Source organism: Phalangium opilio, unplaced genomic scaffold (genome assembly GCF_054372755.1).
Source record: "Phalangium opilio isolate 3A_F unplaced genomic scaffold, DU_Popi_V2 ptg000113l_1, whole genome shotgun sequence".
Classification (NCBI taxonomy): Eukaryota; Metazoa; Arthropoda; class Arachnida; order Opiliones; family Phalangiidae; genus Phalangium; species Phalangium opilio.
Window position 1 is genome coordinate 3907095 of NW_028324209.1, and position 19295 is coordinate 3926389.

The window sequence follows — 19295 nt, forward strand, 5'->3', positions numbered from 1 at the left end:
GTTTTACAAAGTTAAAAAATATATCAGAATGTTACAGTTACATTTTTGGTGTGGCAACTGACAACTTAATTAAAAAAATAAATAAAATAGGTTTGCCACAGTACGTGTTAAGCCTGGAAATGAGTCTGAAAGCTCAGGAAATTTTAAAATTGCCATAAATAAAAGCCTGGGAATTTCATAACTGATTCGATTATTTTCCTATGGCAGTACAAGCAAAAACGGACTTATTTATTGTAAGTTCATGGTACTATCAAGAAGTGATATCTAGTTTATTAGGGAGAAGGTATAAGTTGTCTAAGTATTCGCTCGCCATAATCCCAGTCCCCCTTTCAAAATACAAGGGGGGACGTAAAAGTAGGCCGGGCTATTTCTCCTCTCCTCAGTCCGAAAATACCTAATTTTTCATCATTCGCGTCACGCTGACGTGAGTTTTCAAGAACCAATGAGATGCTGGTTGTAATTTAGAGGCGGGTATTAACTCCGGACAGACAGGCTACGTTTGGACTGGAAATAAAGCTAGAAATGTGGCCTATTTATACCTTCTCCCTAATAAACTAGATATCACTTCTTGGTACTATAGTTATTTTTAAACACAACGTTCTGACTTTTCTACAAATAAAAATAATACCAAAATCGATAAGGGAAAGTGGTTTAGACGGTCAGTCTTATTGGGGAAATAATTTAAATAACTTGAAATGATATAGAGCGACAATCAAGTCTGAATAGTCTAGAATCACTTTAATTATTCATTTCATATGAATTTTATGAATTATATTGTTTACTTCATTGCCTTTGGAAAGGACTTTAATATTTAATCATAACAATTGGAATATAAATCGTATTAGAACGAAACGAATCGAAAATTCTGACGAAAACATGTTTACTCAACTTAGTACGATATTTCTTAACCCGACTCAAATTTTATAAATTCTTGATGAAACACTATCCTAAAATAATAACATAAGCATTTTTTGATAACCTTTTAAAAAATTTACATGTTTTCCACGTTTGACGTCATGAAATATAAACCAGAAGCGTCCGTAATTAGTTACATTGTTGCCTACTAAACAACCTTAATCGTCTATGAACGTCGAGATAAAAAAGGGCCTTATAACTTCAACGCGATACTCGCCTTATTAACGACAGGCTTAAGTTAAGCGAGCTAAGAGCGTAAAATATTCAAAATATACTCTGTCCTTAAGTCGAAAAGATAAAGAAAAACATTCTTTGATAGCGCGGAGTTTGGCTTCATCCCAAAAAACTAAATCTTAACCACAAAAATAATGAAATATTTTACAAGATGAACGTTTCTCTTATAGCTTAGGGTGAGTGTCTTCGACTCTACGCGAGCTTACGCGAATCCTTAAAGACCGTTCTTAACGATTTTTAGACTGCTCGTCTAGTTTTGAAACAATGTAGCTGCTTTTGCCCGAAATATTTAGTCTAGCCTGTGAAAATTTACGGTTTCTGCTTCTGCCTTTGCCTGTTGTTTTTTTTTTTTGGAAAGTTGTCGATTGATTTTAAGCTTAAGTTCAAATACTTATGGCGTACTTAAGTTTGCAATAGGTCAAGGAAAGTCTGGGTAGGTGGTGACATGACCAATGGTTGCCTTAATATGGTATTCTAGTCGTTTTTAAATCGAACCAACAATATTTTATTTCCATAAATGAAAGTCTATAAAATTAGTTAGGGAAAATTACTTTAAATTGTCAGGGAAACCTTTAAAAGTCAGGTGACACAAAAAATCGGTGACAATCTCGTTGTTAACTATCTAGTTAAGTCAGAAGTCGAATTTAATTGAAGACCGTGTATTTAATTGAACCATTTGCTTCAAGATAACATTGAGTTAAATTTTAAATATTGTCAACCTCGTCTCTCTCTCTCTCTCTCTCTCTCTCTCTCTCTCTCTCTCTCTCTCTCTCTCTCTCTCTCTCTCTCTCTCTCTCTCTCTCTCTCTCTCTCTCTCTCTCTCTCACGCTCAATAAAAAAGGTCCTGTCTAATTGTTATTCAAAAATCAAAAGCCATCCATGATTTTTTCATGAAGGTTCGTTTGTACATTCGAAATGTGAAAAGATAGAAAGAAAAAAAAGTCACACATTGTCAGTCACTCTGTTTTTGACAAAAGTTTGTCGTCGTCGTTGTAATGAAATAAAAAAAAAAACAACTTGACTATGTATATCCCCTTTTGTTTAATTTAGCCCGTGTCCGTGTAACTTTAAATTTGTTCCAGGGGGGGGGGGAATCTAAACGGGCGGGAAACGAAAAACTAACACCACCTCTGAAATAATAAAAATAAAAAAAAAAAATATCCCATAGCCTAATTAAAGGTATAAATAAATTCTTTTTAACAAAAGATGCGTATACACTTCCTGTTAGTGGTTTCGGTGCAAGGCCCCGTAAAAATGTTTCCCAGCTCTTTTCGCTATTGGTTAGTTTATTTATGAGATAGAAGTGGGCAGGGGGGGGGGGTGATTAAAATTTTCTTTTCCCACCCTATAAGTTACTCGACTAACCGCTAATCTTAATATGTAGGTCTTTGATTGGTTTCACAACAAACTTTTTGCTCTTGTCTTATAGAACCGCCAAAGCTAGAACCTTAAATAGAGAGGTCGGACACTTTTTATATATATTAGGGTACGCGTTTTGTGCCTGTTTTTTGCTCTTAACTACGGAAAGCAATGTTATGGGCACCAAAAAGTACTTGAATCATAAGATATGTTCCATAAGTGTGTCACTGGTTAATGAGAGCTTGTCATGAAGTGACGTAGGCAAGACGTCATAGATTCTCGTAAAGCGACGCCTAGTGAGGCGCTGTCAAAGGCTAAGGACAGACTAAATAGGAAGATGGACTGCAAAACTGTGTGTAATCAATTCTCGCGTCGTTCTCGAACTAGCTCTCATTAAGTCTCTAGCATTACGAAGTATAGGGAAGTGTCATACTTATGGAACATATCCTTATAAACTTATGCTTGCATTAAAAACCTTAAAATGTTTTGTGAAATATTGAGAGCTATTGCAGAGTGCATAGACTCGAACAAATCGGTTTTGGGAAGGGTTAAATAAACGGTCCCTTAGAAACTTGGAAGTAATCTTGTTGTTGTCTGTTTTGATGAAGCATTTTTTCTAATTAAAAAGTGAAATAATCTAAGTACTTTAATTAAATTAATTTAATTTAACTTGCGAACGCAATTTGATGCTTACGACAAGTATTGCCAGTCATTTGTAAGGGCAATTCAACCGCTGTCTACAAAACAGACCGAAATAGAAACTTGTAGTTCTGATCGATTCAGTTCTAAACCGTGTGATGCTCTCCCAAGTTACTGGCAACCCTGAAGCGCTGGGGGGGGGGGAGTGATTGTTCTAGCCGCTTTATTGCATACACACTATCTACAATCACGTCCAAAAACTCTTCCAAAATTTTTGTCATTTTATTTTGGATAAACATAAATAATTGTCCGACATCTTGATTGATAATATATATATATATATGCTGGGGAAAGTTAAGTTAGTGGTGTTGTTATATACAAGACTCAGTTTCAACTCGAATGGTCTTGTAACTTTAACTATCGTGTGTCAATGACCTTACGTATTTTTTCCCTCTTTAGGAGTCTTTCCTTTAGCTTCTTAAAAAGTTGTATCGAGCAGCCTAAAATACTATTTTAAAACCTTTTTACGCGGTTATTATTGGCTCACCGCGTAACAGTCCCAACTGAGAGAGAGAGAGAAAAAAAAGGTACTCTACTAAAACAATCCAGGTATAAGGATAAATTTTTACCTGGCCAAAGAAAGAAACCAGCCTATAGCGAACGAACGAGTCGAACGCGCGATGGAAAAGTTACTCGAAACCCAGTTTTTTTTTCTGGGTGTATAACTTCTCTCTGTTAAGTCGGCTTTGAAACCTATACCAATCCCGGAATTGAGTCGAGTAAATTTAATTGTCTTTTGTTTTAAACGCTCGTTTTCTCCATCTCGGTTATAGTTTTTAAGTCATTAAGTACGTACGTACGATATTTGTTTGTTTTTATTATTATTTGTGACCAAGTTGGTAAAGTAGAGCAAACTCTAGTTCAAACTTTAGAGAAAAACTCGAATTCGCGAGTTGTAGTGGGTGGTTTTTTTTCTTCCCTTTTTCAAAAAGGCCGTTGACCCGATAGATATTTATCCGCCACTGTTTCGTCGTCTTTTACCCCAAAAAAATGCCTGGATAACTAACTCCTTTTTGGCTTCAGGTAGCGTTGTATACCTGCTAATACTGTGTTCTTTATTTTGTTTTTTCTTGTATAAATTTAAATATTATTTAGAGGAAAGGATAGGCGTAAGCGCTGTCAAAAGAGTTTTTTTTTTCTTCTTCGAAGGAATGTGTCTTGTTTTAGTGCGTGTATGTGGTTTTTAAGTTGGGTTCGTTCCCAATTAGTTTAATGAACTTTTAAAATTTTTTGGCGTTAAAGTGTGACATTTTATTTGTTTCGCGGTTATTGATGGGTGCCACGTGGTGGATATTGAGGTGTTTTTGGGGAAAAAATTAATTTTGTGCCTTGCAATCAATATAATCAAGAATTCTCTTAATTTAGCGTAAGCTGTCAACCAAATTTACTACTAACTATAATGAGAGTACTTCTTTGTTTAAATCTTACACGTATTTATCTTTAATTAATTAAGTCTCTTATGTTTACTAAATATAATGGTACTAATTATATTTCTTTTTATTTATCTGTTTACAGGGATTTTTCAGAAGAAGTATCCAAAAGCAAATTGAATATCGTTGTTTACGGGATGGCAAATGCTTAGTGATCAGGCTCAATAGAAATCGCTGTCAGTATTGCCGTTTCAAGAAATGCTTAGCCGTTGGCATGTCCAGAGATTGTAAGTGTCAATCTTTTTAATTAACTGCATGCCTTAGTAGTTAAATTTGTCCGCGACTTACTAAGCCCCACGTCCTTGTTTTTAACATCACATTCACGTGAGTGTCAGGGTTAACTTGGTTTTCAATAATATTGTCCCTTTAAATGTACTACCAAGAAGCGATATCTAGTTTACTAGGGAGAAGTTTTAAGATGCCTAAGTATTCGCGCCCCATAGTCCCAGTCCCCCTTTCAAAATACAAGGGGGGACCTAATAGGAGACCGGCTATTTCGTCTCTCCTCATTCGTCAGTAATTTTCGTCATTCGCGTCGCTCTGACGTGAGTTTTCAAGAACCAATGAGATGGTGGTTGTAATTTAGAGGTGGGGATTAATTCCGGACCTACGTTTGGACTGGAGATATAGCTAGAAATGTGGCGAATTTATACCTTCTCCCTAGTAAACTAGATATAGCTTCTTGGTACTACGCAACTACAAAACTAAACCGTATGGTGTAATGTATTTTTCTTGACGATGGGACATACTGCCTACATTACGTGTGTCCCGTAAATTTAAACGTGTCAGGTGAATTTCTTAAGTTGAAATGTTGAATGCATCGCAATTTCAACGAGGCAAGGATAATTTCAATTCATTCAGTTTAGTATTAGCGCTGAGGCTCCGAAGATGAGTGTAGAAATTAGCATTATTCATTTTAGATGAGTCTAGCCGCTTTTACCCTTTATGTAGCGATAAAGGAGAATGGTATTTTAACTATATTACTGGCTGTAATTTTAACTTGACCACAATGACAAAGAAAGAAGAAACGTTAAAGCTTCAGCCGCTGTCTCATAGATTGTGTTGCCTATTGTGCTATCAAGCGTGCTTTAATGTAGAGGCAATTTGAAAATAAAAAAAAGAAACAATCCTCTTGTAGGCTAACTTCCCAACTTTTGATGATGAGAGTCTTGAGTTGACTTGTTTTTCTCCCCTCCATTTTGGACTCTTGCCAAAAAATTTTTAAATTTTAAACTGTCCTTTAGTCTGGTATATGGACCTTTATTCCAAGTAGTCGAGGAATAAAAGAATTTTAGACGCTATTATTTTAAAGGGATAGAATCAAGGATTTCCGACTAGTACAAGATGAGGGCAGTTTTAGGTAAAAAAATGTGCCTAAAATTATGTGTGCCAAAAAAAAAAATCGAATTAAAACGTTTAAAATTAAGAAAAGTACGTTAGATATTTTGAAATTCAAACTAGCCGCGAATACCGTCCAACTTGTTTTGTTACCCTAGTGACGTTGCTAACGTCCACTCATTCATTGGTTGTTTGGAAATAGGAGTATATAGGGGAACTCAAGTTGAGGATAGTAGTTTTTTTTTTCGTCGTCTGCTACAGGAGCCAAATAGAAAATGTCATCGTCGACGTCGAGTCGTAGCTCGGAATCCGAAATATCAGACGGGCCTGACTCTGTAGTAGAATCCGATAGTTTAGACTCGGTTGAATCTTTCGAAATTCGTGAGTCAAGTGAGGAAAATTCAAATTCGGATAATTCGTTACTTGGTAGACTATGAAATGACAGAGATTTGTCCGAGTCTGTATTGGTACAGTCAAAAACAACGCACTTTCTACGACATTTTGGCAAAGGCTTAGTTTCCATGATCGATTTTTTTATTCTAAGTGGCCCTAAATTCAAGCTTTTAAGATTTATTTTTCAAATTAAATGTGCTAAACCTCTTACTTAAACGATTTAATTGCTATGAAACTATTTAGCTTCTTTCACGCCTCTCAAAACACGTAAATCGAAATAAAAGTTAAGGCCAAGTTTATTTGTGATCCACAAGTGAAATAGTATGAAAACTACTGTTAGTCGTAAAGCTACCATATCTTCAAATAAGAGGAGCGTATGGAGGGGTGGGTAGATGTTTCAACCGTGTTTTTGCCAAACGACGCAGGAGGGGGTAGTGATCGGAGCAGTCCCAAAAAACAATACTTTTAAAAATTAATTAAAAATAGTTAAGTTATTAAAAGTATCAATATATATATATTTTTGAAAACGTAATTTTAGGTTCTATCTGATTTTAAAATATGAAATCTTTTCATTAGTAGCCAAAACATCGATTCTATCCCTTTAAGTTAGCTGTATATTGAAGCGTGTTTTTTTTTTGCCTAGCTAAGTTTATACGTTAATTCCAAAGTTTAAAGGCAAATTTTTATTATTGTTAGTTGTGTTGGCGGTTAATGGGCATTGCGACGAGTTATTTTTCATATAAAATGCTGAAATGGCGGATTATTTTAAGCAATTTCTCTTGTTTGTTATTATTTTAGTCAGTTATATTTATCAGGTTCCATTGAAGTTTGGAATTATAAGCATTTTGGTATGATTTAATGCCTTTAAACGTTTTTTTAACGTCTGAAGTCAGATCGGTCTCGATCTTGAATAAGATATTGTAATAGGGTTGATCAGGAAACATAGAAGCGACACGGAGCATCTTTGTGGTACTGATATGATAATTTGAGGCATGTGAGGACCTTTTATGATACCCGAAGCATGTTAGAGTAACCATCCATACTAACATAAGTTCATAAGATACGTTCCCTAAGTTTGTCACTGGTTACCGAGAGCTTGTCATGAAGTGACGTAGGTCATAGATTCCAGGTTAAGCGACGCCTGGTTAGGCGCTGTTAAAGGCTTAGTACAGATTAAGTAGGAAGATGAACTTCAAAACCGCGTGTAGTCAATTCTCGTGTCGTTCTCGAACTAGCTCTCTAGCATTACGAACTGTCATACTTATGGAACGTATCTTATAAACTTATGATACTAAGAATATACCGTGTCTTTAACGTGACGTCGTGTCAGAAAGTTCGCTACCCAATCTAGTGTCCCTATAACGTCGATTGGTATGAACTAAAAACATTTTAGTGTACACCTGTCTGATGAGAATATGTAACGCCTATTCTTCTACACATTTTTATGGCATTTTTTTTAATCTACCTAATTAAAGTCTCGCGTGAGATTCACGCAAGACAAGATGCCGCTATTAAAAGCCACCGCGTAAATAATCTTCCAGGTTATACTTCTAAGGTTTTAGCTTTAGTTTTAATCTTTCTTTCTCGCTTCGTCGAAAGCCAAAAACCTAAAAACAAAAACCCCAGAGTAAGCTTAGGTGTAGGGCAATTTATACCTCGCGAATTAGAGATATAACATTCAGCCTTTTCTTTCTCTCTCTCTCTCTCACGCAAAAAAAGAACAATAGAAAAATGATAACGTAAACGCAGCGAGAAAAAAAAAGAATGAACCTGGTTCTTTTTTTATTTTCATAATTACACCATATAGATCCCGATTCTAGAAAGAAAGCTAAGTAGAAGCCAACGCGTTCAGTACGGTACTCATTTAACCCTAAAGATCTGTTTTGTTAGCTATATAGCACCCACGAAGGTGTGGAATTTTATAACCTCCCATTTCCACTTCGGGGCCCCTCCGAAAAAAAAAGGAGGTCAAACTAAGAGTTTTTATATATTTTAAATCTCAACCCTATATTATGTACCCGTTCGTTGGAACAGGTGAAAATTTTTACCAGCCAAGCATAAGGTAAAAATCGAGGTGATAGACACTTTGCTTGGTACACGTGTTTAAGTACAGTTTCGTCAGTAGTTTTTCAAGGAACTACAAGAGAAATGTGGAAATATTAAGAGATATTGATTTGGGAAAAGGTGTGTTTAATAAATTAGAAATATTGGGAAAAATAATTTAAACATTAATTATAAATGAAGGGGGGAATATAACGAAGAGGGATAACTGTAAATGGGTGTATAATTATTTAGGTAGTGGCTAGCCCCTCGCTGCTAAACCTGCGAAGCCAACGACGATACATTGTGCTTTTTGCAAGCATGAGTTGTTTGCCCTCAATAATTTGAATCCATGGGGCCAGGGAGTACTGACCCGAGTGAAGGCTCAGCGAGCTGCCATATAACTTCCTAACTTCCCATATTTTTATTATATTTATACATTATCAGATACGCGTTATATTAGTCTAGCTTTCGCTCTTTAACGGAATAAATATGTATTTATCTTTTATTTTTCTTCTTTAAGAGGTGTGGGTGGGTTTGATAAGCTTTTATCGTAGTACAACCGAACCCTATGCGGTGTTGGATATGGTGGTCTATATTAGATCCATTTTTGCTCGAGTTTCTTCACCTTTTGTAGATCTTATCATCGGATAAATTTTTATATAATTTTTGTTATTTCGTTAGCCGTGCGGTATGGCAGAGTTCCGAAACGATCTCGCGAACGTAACGAAGAGACGAGAGTGACTCAGGCCGAAGCGGATCAATCAGCCAGAGAACTCGAGAATCGCCAATTGGCCATGTACGACATCATCTTAACGATATCGCAGGCTCATCATGCCAACTGCGCCTATACCGAGGAGAAGACCAGGGGACTCGTTAGGAAGCCCGCCATCTTTGTGAGTTTGAAAACGTGGTGGACCAAAGTTAAGGACAACAGGGAGGAAGCTTATGACGCTTCCCTTTTGTTTCTAAACTATCAGTCTGTGTTCTAGGCCCAGCTTTCTTTGTCAGAGAGTTAAATATTTAAGGGGGTTTGGACATTGACCAGGTGAAGTTATTTACCATGGTCAATACCTTACCTTGGCTGGAGTAGAGTGTAATGCACGAAGACTTACTCCCCTTAAGGTTGTTGGATTACTATAGGCAAAGTTTTTGTCCCAATGACTGTCATTAAGTCAATAGTCATAATTTAATAAACAGTTCAAATGATTTGGTGGTACACAACTTGAGATACTTTTGTCTAAATTCGTTGTTTTTAGAGGAATGTCCAAACCCATTTTAATATCATACTTTTACACTTGACTTAGTAAAGTTCTTTTCGAAGAAATGGCCCTAAGTATTTAAGAATTGAATCTAACGCGTTTTTGGTTCAATTTCTTTCGCGTCGCTAGAGTTTGAATGATTTCCAAACGTCACCGACTGGTGGCGATGTCAGTTCAGTGGGAGTGGCGGCGGACAGTTTGGAACATCAGAAAATAGTCATGTGGCAACATTTTGCCGTCTTGGTCACTCCTTCCATTCAGAGAGTGGTCGAATTCGCCAAGAGAGTCCCCGGATTTTTGGATTTGACCCAAGACGATCAATTGATACTCATAAAGTTGGGTTTCTTCGAAATCTGGCTCGTGCACATCGCGCGGATGGTTAATACCATGGATAATACCTTAACTTTTAGTGATGGCAGTTATATAACGCGTCAGCAGATGGAACTTATGTTTGATGTGAGTATGACTCATTTTGCTGCTTGCTCGCTTTCGTCAAATATTTACACTTGTCTAGTTGCTAAAATTGAATTGCCGGTTTATTTAACCTACTTTTGAAACCTAACTAGACATTTTAATTTAATAAAATAGGAAATAGCTAATAGTACTCGGTTGACGTGAATCATTTTACACGCAAGGTGTTACACGTGAAATCGGGTTAAAATTGAAAGACATTTAATATAGGCTTTTTTATTGGTATTATTTCATAAGTTACTTATCTGACTTGTTTACACGGAAGTCCCATGTGAAATTAAAACGTTTTTCAATTGAAAGATGAGCTAACCTTTGACCTGCAATTAAACGTCAGAACATTAAAATATTATTGCACCCCTTTCGAAGTCTTCAATTGTATAACTATAAGTGCTACCGCACTATTTTAGAGACGCCTTTGAACCATCTGTCATTGGTGTTTAAATATTGTTTTTCAAGAAGCCAATAAAATTTAAGATTTCACGTGAAGTTCTGCTAGGGCTTAGAAAAACATTCTTTTTAACTTTGAAGGTCAAAGGTTAGCTCATCTTTAAAGTTATTTCTGTAATGTTTGCCTTAGAAAGAAAAAAGGAACTATATAGGCAACCCACCCGTCTTGGCTTATCTCAATGAAACTCCCATTTTCTCTTCACGTTCGTTCGCATCGCCAGTCCTAATAATATATTCGATTTAGCCTTCGTATAATATATTTACATATAATTTTATTTATTTACGACTGACCTTCAATCTATTGTTTGCCATTTACACCACAACCGGCGTTTTTCTCCATTCGCCAAGGACACTATTTATTCGACCCTGACAATTTTCCAATAGTGTGTTATTTCTTTATTTTTGCTCAGCGCCGCGGTATTTGCCTAAGCCTATAAATTACGTAGCTTTTAAGCCAGGATCGTGTTACTAAAAAAGCCCCGAGATTAACAATTGGCAGTGTGTGTTCAGCTTTAAATTAGTAAGATTTTTCAGTCTAATGAACTCTTTGAAGGTCTCCCTCTCTCTCACACACACACACACAGTGTACCCCTCTTTTTGTGTTAAGGCTAAACTCAAGGCTTAATTAACAGGATAAAAATCTAAAATATATTGTTGATTTTATTTTATTCGTATACAGAACGAGTTTGTCTCGTCGTTATTCCATTTTGTGGTGACGTTCAATAATTTACAAATGAATGATACGGAAATTGGACTATTTTCTGCTCTGGTTTTACTCTCTTCAGGTAAGAATTGACCTTTGACCCAAACGCCGTTTTTAAGATGGGCTACTTAAGAGATACCTGTTAGTATATGGGCGACAATCTGACCCTTTTTCTTGACCCCCTCCCCCACTATACAGAGAGAAACGGAATTTATGATCACAAGGCGATTGAACAAGGGCAAGAGAAATTGATGGAAGCGTTGAAACTTCAAGTTGGGCGTAATCACCCCAGCGAACCTCACCTCTTTACGAGTTTGATGTCGAAATTGCCCGAGTTGAGGTCACTCGGTTTGAAACATTTGGAGCATTTGCAATGGTTTAGGCTAAATTGGACCAGGCTGAAACTTCCCCCACTCTATGCAGAAATCTTCGACATACCCAAGAGTGAAGACGATATTCCACAGTGACCGCCTCATTGATGTTAAATAGTAAGTACCCTTATTTTTTTATAGTATCATACGCTGCTGTTGTATTTAATTCCTGATGCGTGGTTTGTGCTTGCCTTTTGGTTTATGGCACTTAAAATTCCTCTTTATCATACCATACCATCCTTTGTTGTTAATAGTTACCACAATCTTTGTACTTATCGGTGGCATGTTTCGCTAAAATATAGCGAGTAGATACCGGTACTTTCACCAAACAGTTATGTATTTTCCTAATTAACTCACTTTTAAATGTGCTTGGTTCGGTTTCACACAATTGCACTTAATTAATAAATTGACTTGCAAAATAAATATCCTAATCCAAAGTGACTTTGCATAAAAAAAAGTATCGTAAGTTAATCAAGCAAAAAAAAATCTTGCGGTTGCTTTTGGTTTACCAATTTTGTTTTTTTGGCTGATGTTGCATTGCATTTATTACTTTGGTGGTTATAAAGTAAATGGTTAGAAAGGAGTGAACTCTTTCGAGGTTTTAGCAAAGGTTTAAGGCTTCGAGGTTATTGCCGTATCAAAATTAAAATTAACCAAGGATAGGATTGGATGGATACAAAGGCGAAAGATAGATAAGAAAAGTTGGTACTCTGCCAGTAGTTGAAGGTTTTTTTTATTTTATTCGCTCGTAGGGTGTTGAACTAAACAATCATACATCGCGTATTCTCCCCAAGGTTGAGAAAGACGTGATATGAAAGAGAGAAAGTGGTAGAAATAGTTATGATACGTAGAGGTCACGTAGAGTTAGATGTCAAAAACTTGGCTGACGTAGCAGCAACCAAAGTGCGAGGACTATACCGAACATTGGTATGCCGTTAAAAACAGAAATAAATTAGATTAGTTTTAGAAGGGTTAAGTCTCAAAAGGTTTTAGTTAACTTGTAATAATAAATTTTAGTGAAATGTTATCGTTGCGAAGTTGTCACTCAAATAGTAGATTAGTATTTAACACTGACATTTTTCATTTGAATGGTGAATTTTGGCTTAAGAGTTATGAGATGTTAAGGGACTATAGATTGACAAACTTAGTTTAAATATTGCCAAGATTAATTTATGAATGTATTCATAGTAGCATGAATCTATATAACTATGAATATACAGCTGCGTTACGCTGTCTAACCTCTCGATAAGGTTTGGGCGGGGCTTAGCGAAAGGAGACATCAGTCACGTGTCTGCTAGTGTTAGGAGCGGGAGAAGGAAGGGGGAGTCCGGGGGGGTGTAAATTCGAAACGTCACTTCCTCTTGTCTCGTGATTGGCTATTAGAACTACGCAAAACGCGTCAAAGCTAGGAGGGTAACACCCAAACCAAATCGACATGATAGAAGGGGCATATGACACAGCTGTATATTCATAGTTATATAGATTCATGATAGTAGTGACATTTTTGTTCATATTCCTTCCTTTGGACCTTTGTGCATGTTCATACGCTTGATTCTTACAAATCACATCGCACTTTTACATCATTGGTGTTAAATGTAGTTGTACGTTACATTACCAGGCTTGCTTTATCGGCGCGTTTTGTACCTTTTGAAATTGCTTCGAATGCACCTAAAATGCTGATCATTTTGTATAAAAAAAATCACGCCGGATCAGTTTTTTAAAATTGCATTTTCAATTCTAGGGAATGAAAAATTGGAATAAAGTATATTAAAAAAAAAAAAAAATCAATAAACAACCCCTTATCTCATCATGTTCTTAACCAGAACTCTCCGCGTAACAAAAGAATGAAAAAAAAAAAAAAGAAAGAAAGAAAGTGGGACCACCCTTAATACTTCAAATTCCTTACAACCAGAAACACCGTCGAGGTTTGTTCGTAAAAAGGATTAAAGTGAAAAAGGTTTTTTTGGGTCTACGTAGGAATTGATCTCTTAAGAGTTTTACACAACGTTCAAAAGTTATACCATTTAAAAAAAAAAAAAAAACACTATACCAGTTGATTATAAACCAATCTCGGTGGTTTAAAAAAAAAAAAAACATTAACAAGTTGAAAAAGTATAAAAACTATATAAATAGAGAGTTTCGACGATGTATTAAAAAAACGTTATCCTGACGTTAAGCTCTTAATATTAACAAAACAAAATATATATAATAAGGTACAAAACCCGGTTGAAAGATTAATATAAATATTTGTGACAAAGTGTGTTAATCATCGGAAGCTGTTTTAATGGGGGAAAACAATGACATACGGACGACGGTTCAGTTCGTAACATTGTGCGCGGTTACGTAAACGCGTCTAAAAAGTGATAAACTAAAGTTGTTACAAGTGAATAAAATGAAAAATGCAGCTGTATTAATAAAACTGTTATCCTAAAAGTGGAGAAGCAAAGTTCAAAAAAAAAAAAAAATAGTAATTCTTCGGAACAAAATTAACTAAAAATTTGATGTTGAGAATTAAACAGAACATTATAACAGTTTTTTTTTTTTTTTAATATAAGAAGTGAATCTCACAATAATATTTCTCGCAGGGACCATAAGTTTAGAATTGTTCATTTGTTTCTCAATACTTCGCGCGAACACAAGAATAAACCCTTTTTATTATCGAAGAATTGAAAGAAAAAAAAGAAACGATATTAAAAAAAAAAAAAATCATCATTTAATTTTTCTTCCCCCGCTATTTCTTTTGTATTTATTTAAAATTTTGTAATTACAGAATAATTGTTTTTTTTTTGTCATAAATTTTAAATCCCCCTCCTGCATTTTAAAGAAACAATCTTCCCCTTAAATATTTTACATTACGATTAATTAGATTAAATTAATTATCGTAAACATTTGCTTAAACGGGAATAAGGGGTTTTTGTCGTCCATGTCATAAAAACATGTTTTTTTATTGGCACTGGATTAAACAAACAAACAAACAAAAAAAATGTTAAAAAAACTATAAAACACAACACTTTTTTTTTAAATAGAAAAGGTTTAAAGATGAACTTATATTATAAGAAAGTTGTTGTTTGTTGGTTAGGTGTAAATTAAATGTTATAAAGAGAAAGAGAAAACCATATTATTTGGGGTTTATTGTAAAAAAGAGCACCCACTTTACGGAAATAAGAAACTTTTTCTTTTTTTTTTTTTTGGTAGTTTATTTTTATATTTTGCGAAATTTGCTGATGAAAAGGCGAGTTTTTAGGTCTAATTAACTACTTGTACGAAGGGATCAATTTAAATCTAGATTGAATTAACATTTTCCGAAGATTTCTGACGTTTGTCGTTAGCGGAAACTACAACAACAAATTTAGATATTCAAAACAAAGTTTTTACAAAATAAGCGCTAATAGTTTCCCCGAAGCTTAAAAACAGTGTTATATTACTCTTAACTAAGCTTCGTGTGGTGTAGTTAGTATTACAGAGAATGTGAGATAAACATTATTAGTGTACAATCGTGTGTGACAATCTCGTAGATTTAACCAGGGAGAGAGGGAGATGCCGCGTGAATAGCGCGAGGTGTCTCTCTTTTGGGTGGGGGAAGTCAATTTCCCAGTCAACGGGGGTAGTATCGCCCGGGCCACCGCGAGCTCTACTGCGCAAAATCCAAAGTTTTTATCTGTCGTGATGTCACTTCGCGCATGCTCAATGATCCACCGAATGACCCAAGGTAGAGAGAGAGAGAACATAGTATTTCATACCCCCGTTTTCAACCCCTTCCCGCTAGATACGAGTTCTGTTAGCATTAGGCGGCTTCTCCCTCTCTCCCTGATTTAACGTTACTTTGAACTTGAGCGAAGAAATTAGGTATTGAGTGAGTGGTTTGTACATCTAATAAATTTAGTTATTCAATCAAAAGATAAATATAGTTTATCAGAATAATGAGCTGGTTAGTTTAGTTTGGTAAACTTAACCCTCTCTCAAAATTGTACAGAGACTCTTAGCTTAGATCTATTTTTAAATCGATCCCTTCGACTAATTGTGTAAATTAATTAAAAATAATGAAACAAAGGAAAATTAATAAAACTAGCTAAATTTAATTACCCGATATTCTTAAATTATTAACCCCCCCCCCCATTTTAATAGGTTTATTAATTAATGAGCTATTTCTATATAATTAATTCGGTTTTATGTCCTGAATTTTATTAATTACTAAAAAAAAAAAAAAACGAGGTATTAATTAAAAGCAGTTGCGTAAGTTACCTAAAACTTCTAATCAAAATATTTAAACAACAAATTAGGATAAATAAAATTTGGTTTGTACCTAAATTAATAATTAATATTATACGAACCAAATTAATTTAATTAATGTTTTTTACAAAAAAGGTTTTTAAGTCACGTTTAACCTCTACCAACCAACCAATCCCCGGTTTATTAATGTAGTTTTTAATTTAACTGGTAGTTGTTTTTAAGTATTTTCCGATTTGAGCACTGGTTAAAAACAATGTTAAAATTAATTAACCAAATTTTAATTTCCCCCAATTTTTAAAAGAAAAAAAAGTAAAAAATACGGTGTATTTTAGGTGTAAGTTGTTGTTTGGGAGAGAAACATGTTATTTATGCAGGCTGTGCGCTCTTTAAATAAAAAAAGACAAAACAACTAACATTTTATGCAAATAAAAACAAACAAACAAACAAACAAAACCAACCCATAATTAACATCATCAAGTGCATGTACGCCACATTTAACTAAACTGTGATTTTCAATTTTTCAGAAAAAAAAAAACAAACTAATTATTACGTATACTTAAAAAAAAAAAAAAGAATGATAAAAAAAAGTACCTGTGACAGAAAATTAAGACATTTTTCCTTCGACCCCCTTCCTCTAAAAGACAAACAAACAAACAAACAAAAAGATTTAACTTCTTGTTTTAAATTAAATGTTGTTACTAAATAATTCACTCGGAAAAAAAAATTACTCGTTAAACATAATGGTTATGCTTAAGAGAAAAAATTAGATAAAGCGTTTACTATTGATATTTGTATCGTTTTATAAACAAACAAACAAACAAACAAACAAAAAGGAGAATATATACTTAGCAAACCTGTTTACTGTTGGACTAGTCTTGTAGATCGAAGTTAATTATTAATATTGAGAAATTTAGACTTAACCCCAACCAAACCCAACCCAACCAAACCAATGCCAGGTATTTTAATTTGGGTTTTAATTTTTTTTTAATACTTTTTAATTAATTTTAACGCCTAATTCCACCCGCCCCCTCCTTCCAGTTGTTTATTTCCTTTCCATATAGCACTTGGGTGTTTTTTTTTTTTTTAATTTGAGGAATAATAACTACGTTAAATGTCTCCAAAAAACTTTTTTTTAAGTTTGCGTAAATGGTGAGAGTTGTTGGAAAAAAAACAAAAAAACAAACCAATACAATATTTAAGAAAAAACAAAAAGAGAAATATTAAATACAGAACCTCGCGCGTAAAACTTTTAGATTTTGATTAAATAATCATTGTAATTATATGATGAAAATTATAATGATATAAAGATAAAAGAAAAGAAAAGAAAAAAACATAACTGTTTGGTGATAATGTTTCCTTGCCTCGGAACTTAAATAAAACAAAACAAAACAAATAAACAATAAAACGTAAAGAAAAATAAACAACCAATATTCTACAAATAAATAAAAAAAAAAAATAAACTCGCACTGCCAAAACTTTACAAAAAATACAAAATAAATATGAAAGTACCGAGGCAAACCAAGTTACCGGTAGTCAATTTAAGATATTAATAAAAAACAACAAGAAAAAAAAAAATGCTTAGAAAAAAAAAAGAGTGGATACCTATTATATATAAATGAAAAATATAAATATATATCAATAAAGATTAAGTTCTAAAATGTTATCTGATTTTTATACCCAAGTTACAATTGCGCGCGCGTGCTTAAATTTAGTGTGGTATGGTATATATGAACTGAGGAATTTTAGGGAGTGCCTGACACTGACAATAGAGTGCTGTCAGTTGTGACGTCACGAGTCTGCCTTTAGCAATGGGCGGCCATGACAGTTACCGTTTTTTCTTTATGGGAAAACAGCATGGGTGACGTCACACCGGCGCTTCTGACTATTCTATGACAGCATAAGTTCATAAGATATGTTGGCCATAAGTTTGTCACTGGTTACAAACTGGAGCTTGTCATGAAGTGACGTAGGTCATAGATTCTCGTATAGTGTGTTACCACGAACTTTGTAGTGACGTCACATGCTCTTATCTCTTACCTTATTTTCATTCGACCATATTGGTAGTCGCGAGACGTCGTCAGCTTGGGCAATACAAATTCGGGGCCCAATATTGACGTCACAATTTCCTTCCCCCCCCCCCAGCTTCGCGGTAGCACACTATATAGCGACGGCTGGTAAGGTGCTGTCAACGGTTTAATATAGTCTAAATAGGATGATAGACTGCAAAATTAACCGAGTGTAGTCAATTCTCGCTTGTCGTTCTCGAACTAGCTCTCATCAGTAAGTCTCTAGCATTACGATGTATCGGGAGTGTCATACTTATGGAACATATCTTATAAACTTATGGTATGGTATGAACTGAGGAATTTTAGGAGTGCCCAACACAATAAATCCCCACAAGTAGGGTTATAACTATAAGCGGCACTTCTACGACAGTTTTGACAAATAACAAGTTTGGTTGGTCGTAGTTGAAGAATAATAGAGGGCTTTCAGTTGGAGGAGTAGCTGAGTCTCGTGACGTAATTTACACCGCCATATTGGTGGGTTTAAAGCGGGAATGAAGCTGAGACCACCCCCAATATGGCTACCAAAACAGCGGTAAGACTTGGGAGGGTGTGACGTACTACTATCCCATCTGAAAGCTCTCTATTAGCTTGAGTGTCATACTTACTGAGTGTAAATTATTTATGTTATTACCCTTTTCAAGTCGAATCGTTTTTTGCTGGAGAGTTTTATGGTATTCAAAATTTAAGATATATTTCTGGGGAAACACGTTTGACCACGAGGAGTTGTGTTTTTCCTTATTCGAGAGAGAACTTAAGTAGCTCTGCCTTTCAGGTAAGCCATTTTCGTATAATTTATGTAGAAATCAACAAACGATGTTGTTCTCTAGTGTACATGCGTAATAATATTGAAGCAAATCCTTGAAAAAAAAAACTTGGGTAATAGATTAGACCGGCCATTAAGGGTTTTCAAATACTTCCTCTTGCCCATGTAAAAAGGTCGAACAATTATATTGAAATAGAAGTACAGGTAAAAATATCGCAGGCGCTAAATGTGCGTCACGTAATTATATCACCAGGAACTATAGTGACGTATATTTTGAGATAAGTGAGATAAAACGCGGACAATTTTGTAAAATTGAAATTCCAATGTGAAGGTGACTAAAGCTTTGAGGAAACGTACGTTGTATATCTGAAATGCTTCAAGCTGATAGTCTGAAACTTACAAATGACTTCGTAGTTAAAAATGTGTCTGCCGTTTGTGGCGCAATAGAGTGCTGTCAGTTGTGACGTCAGATCCAAGGTTAAACGTCACGAGTCTGCCTTTAGCAATGGGCGGCCATGACAGTTACCGTTTTTTCTTTATGGGAAAACAGCATGGATGACGTCACACCGGCGCT

General features: G+C 35.0%; 1 protein-coding gene across 1 annotated transcript in view; it reads left to right on the top strand.

Annotated features, from left to right (window-relative positions):
- LOC149623407 (ecdysone-induced protein 78C-like) overlaps window positions 1-17555 on the top strand; it is a 63167-nt gene extending 45612 nt beyond the window's left edge. Inside the window, exons 3-8 of the mRNA XM_089853316.1 lie at window positions 4723-4864; window positions 9093-9304; window positions 9800-10126; window positions 11268-11373; window positions 11490-11779; window positions 13404-17555. Coding sequence (XP_089709442.1) covers window positions 4723-4864; window positions 9093-9304; window positions 9800-10126; window positions 11268-11373; window positions 11490-11758 — 1056 coding nt within the window. The 3' untranslated portion in view covers window positions 11759-11779; window positions 13404-17555. The remainder of the gene's footprint in view (window positions 1-4722; window positions 4865-9092; window positions 9305-9799; window positions 10127-11267; window positions 11374-11489; window positions 11780-13403) is intronic.
- The last annotated feature ends 1740 nt before the right edge of the window (window positions 17556-19295 follow it).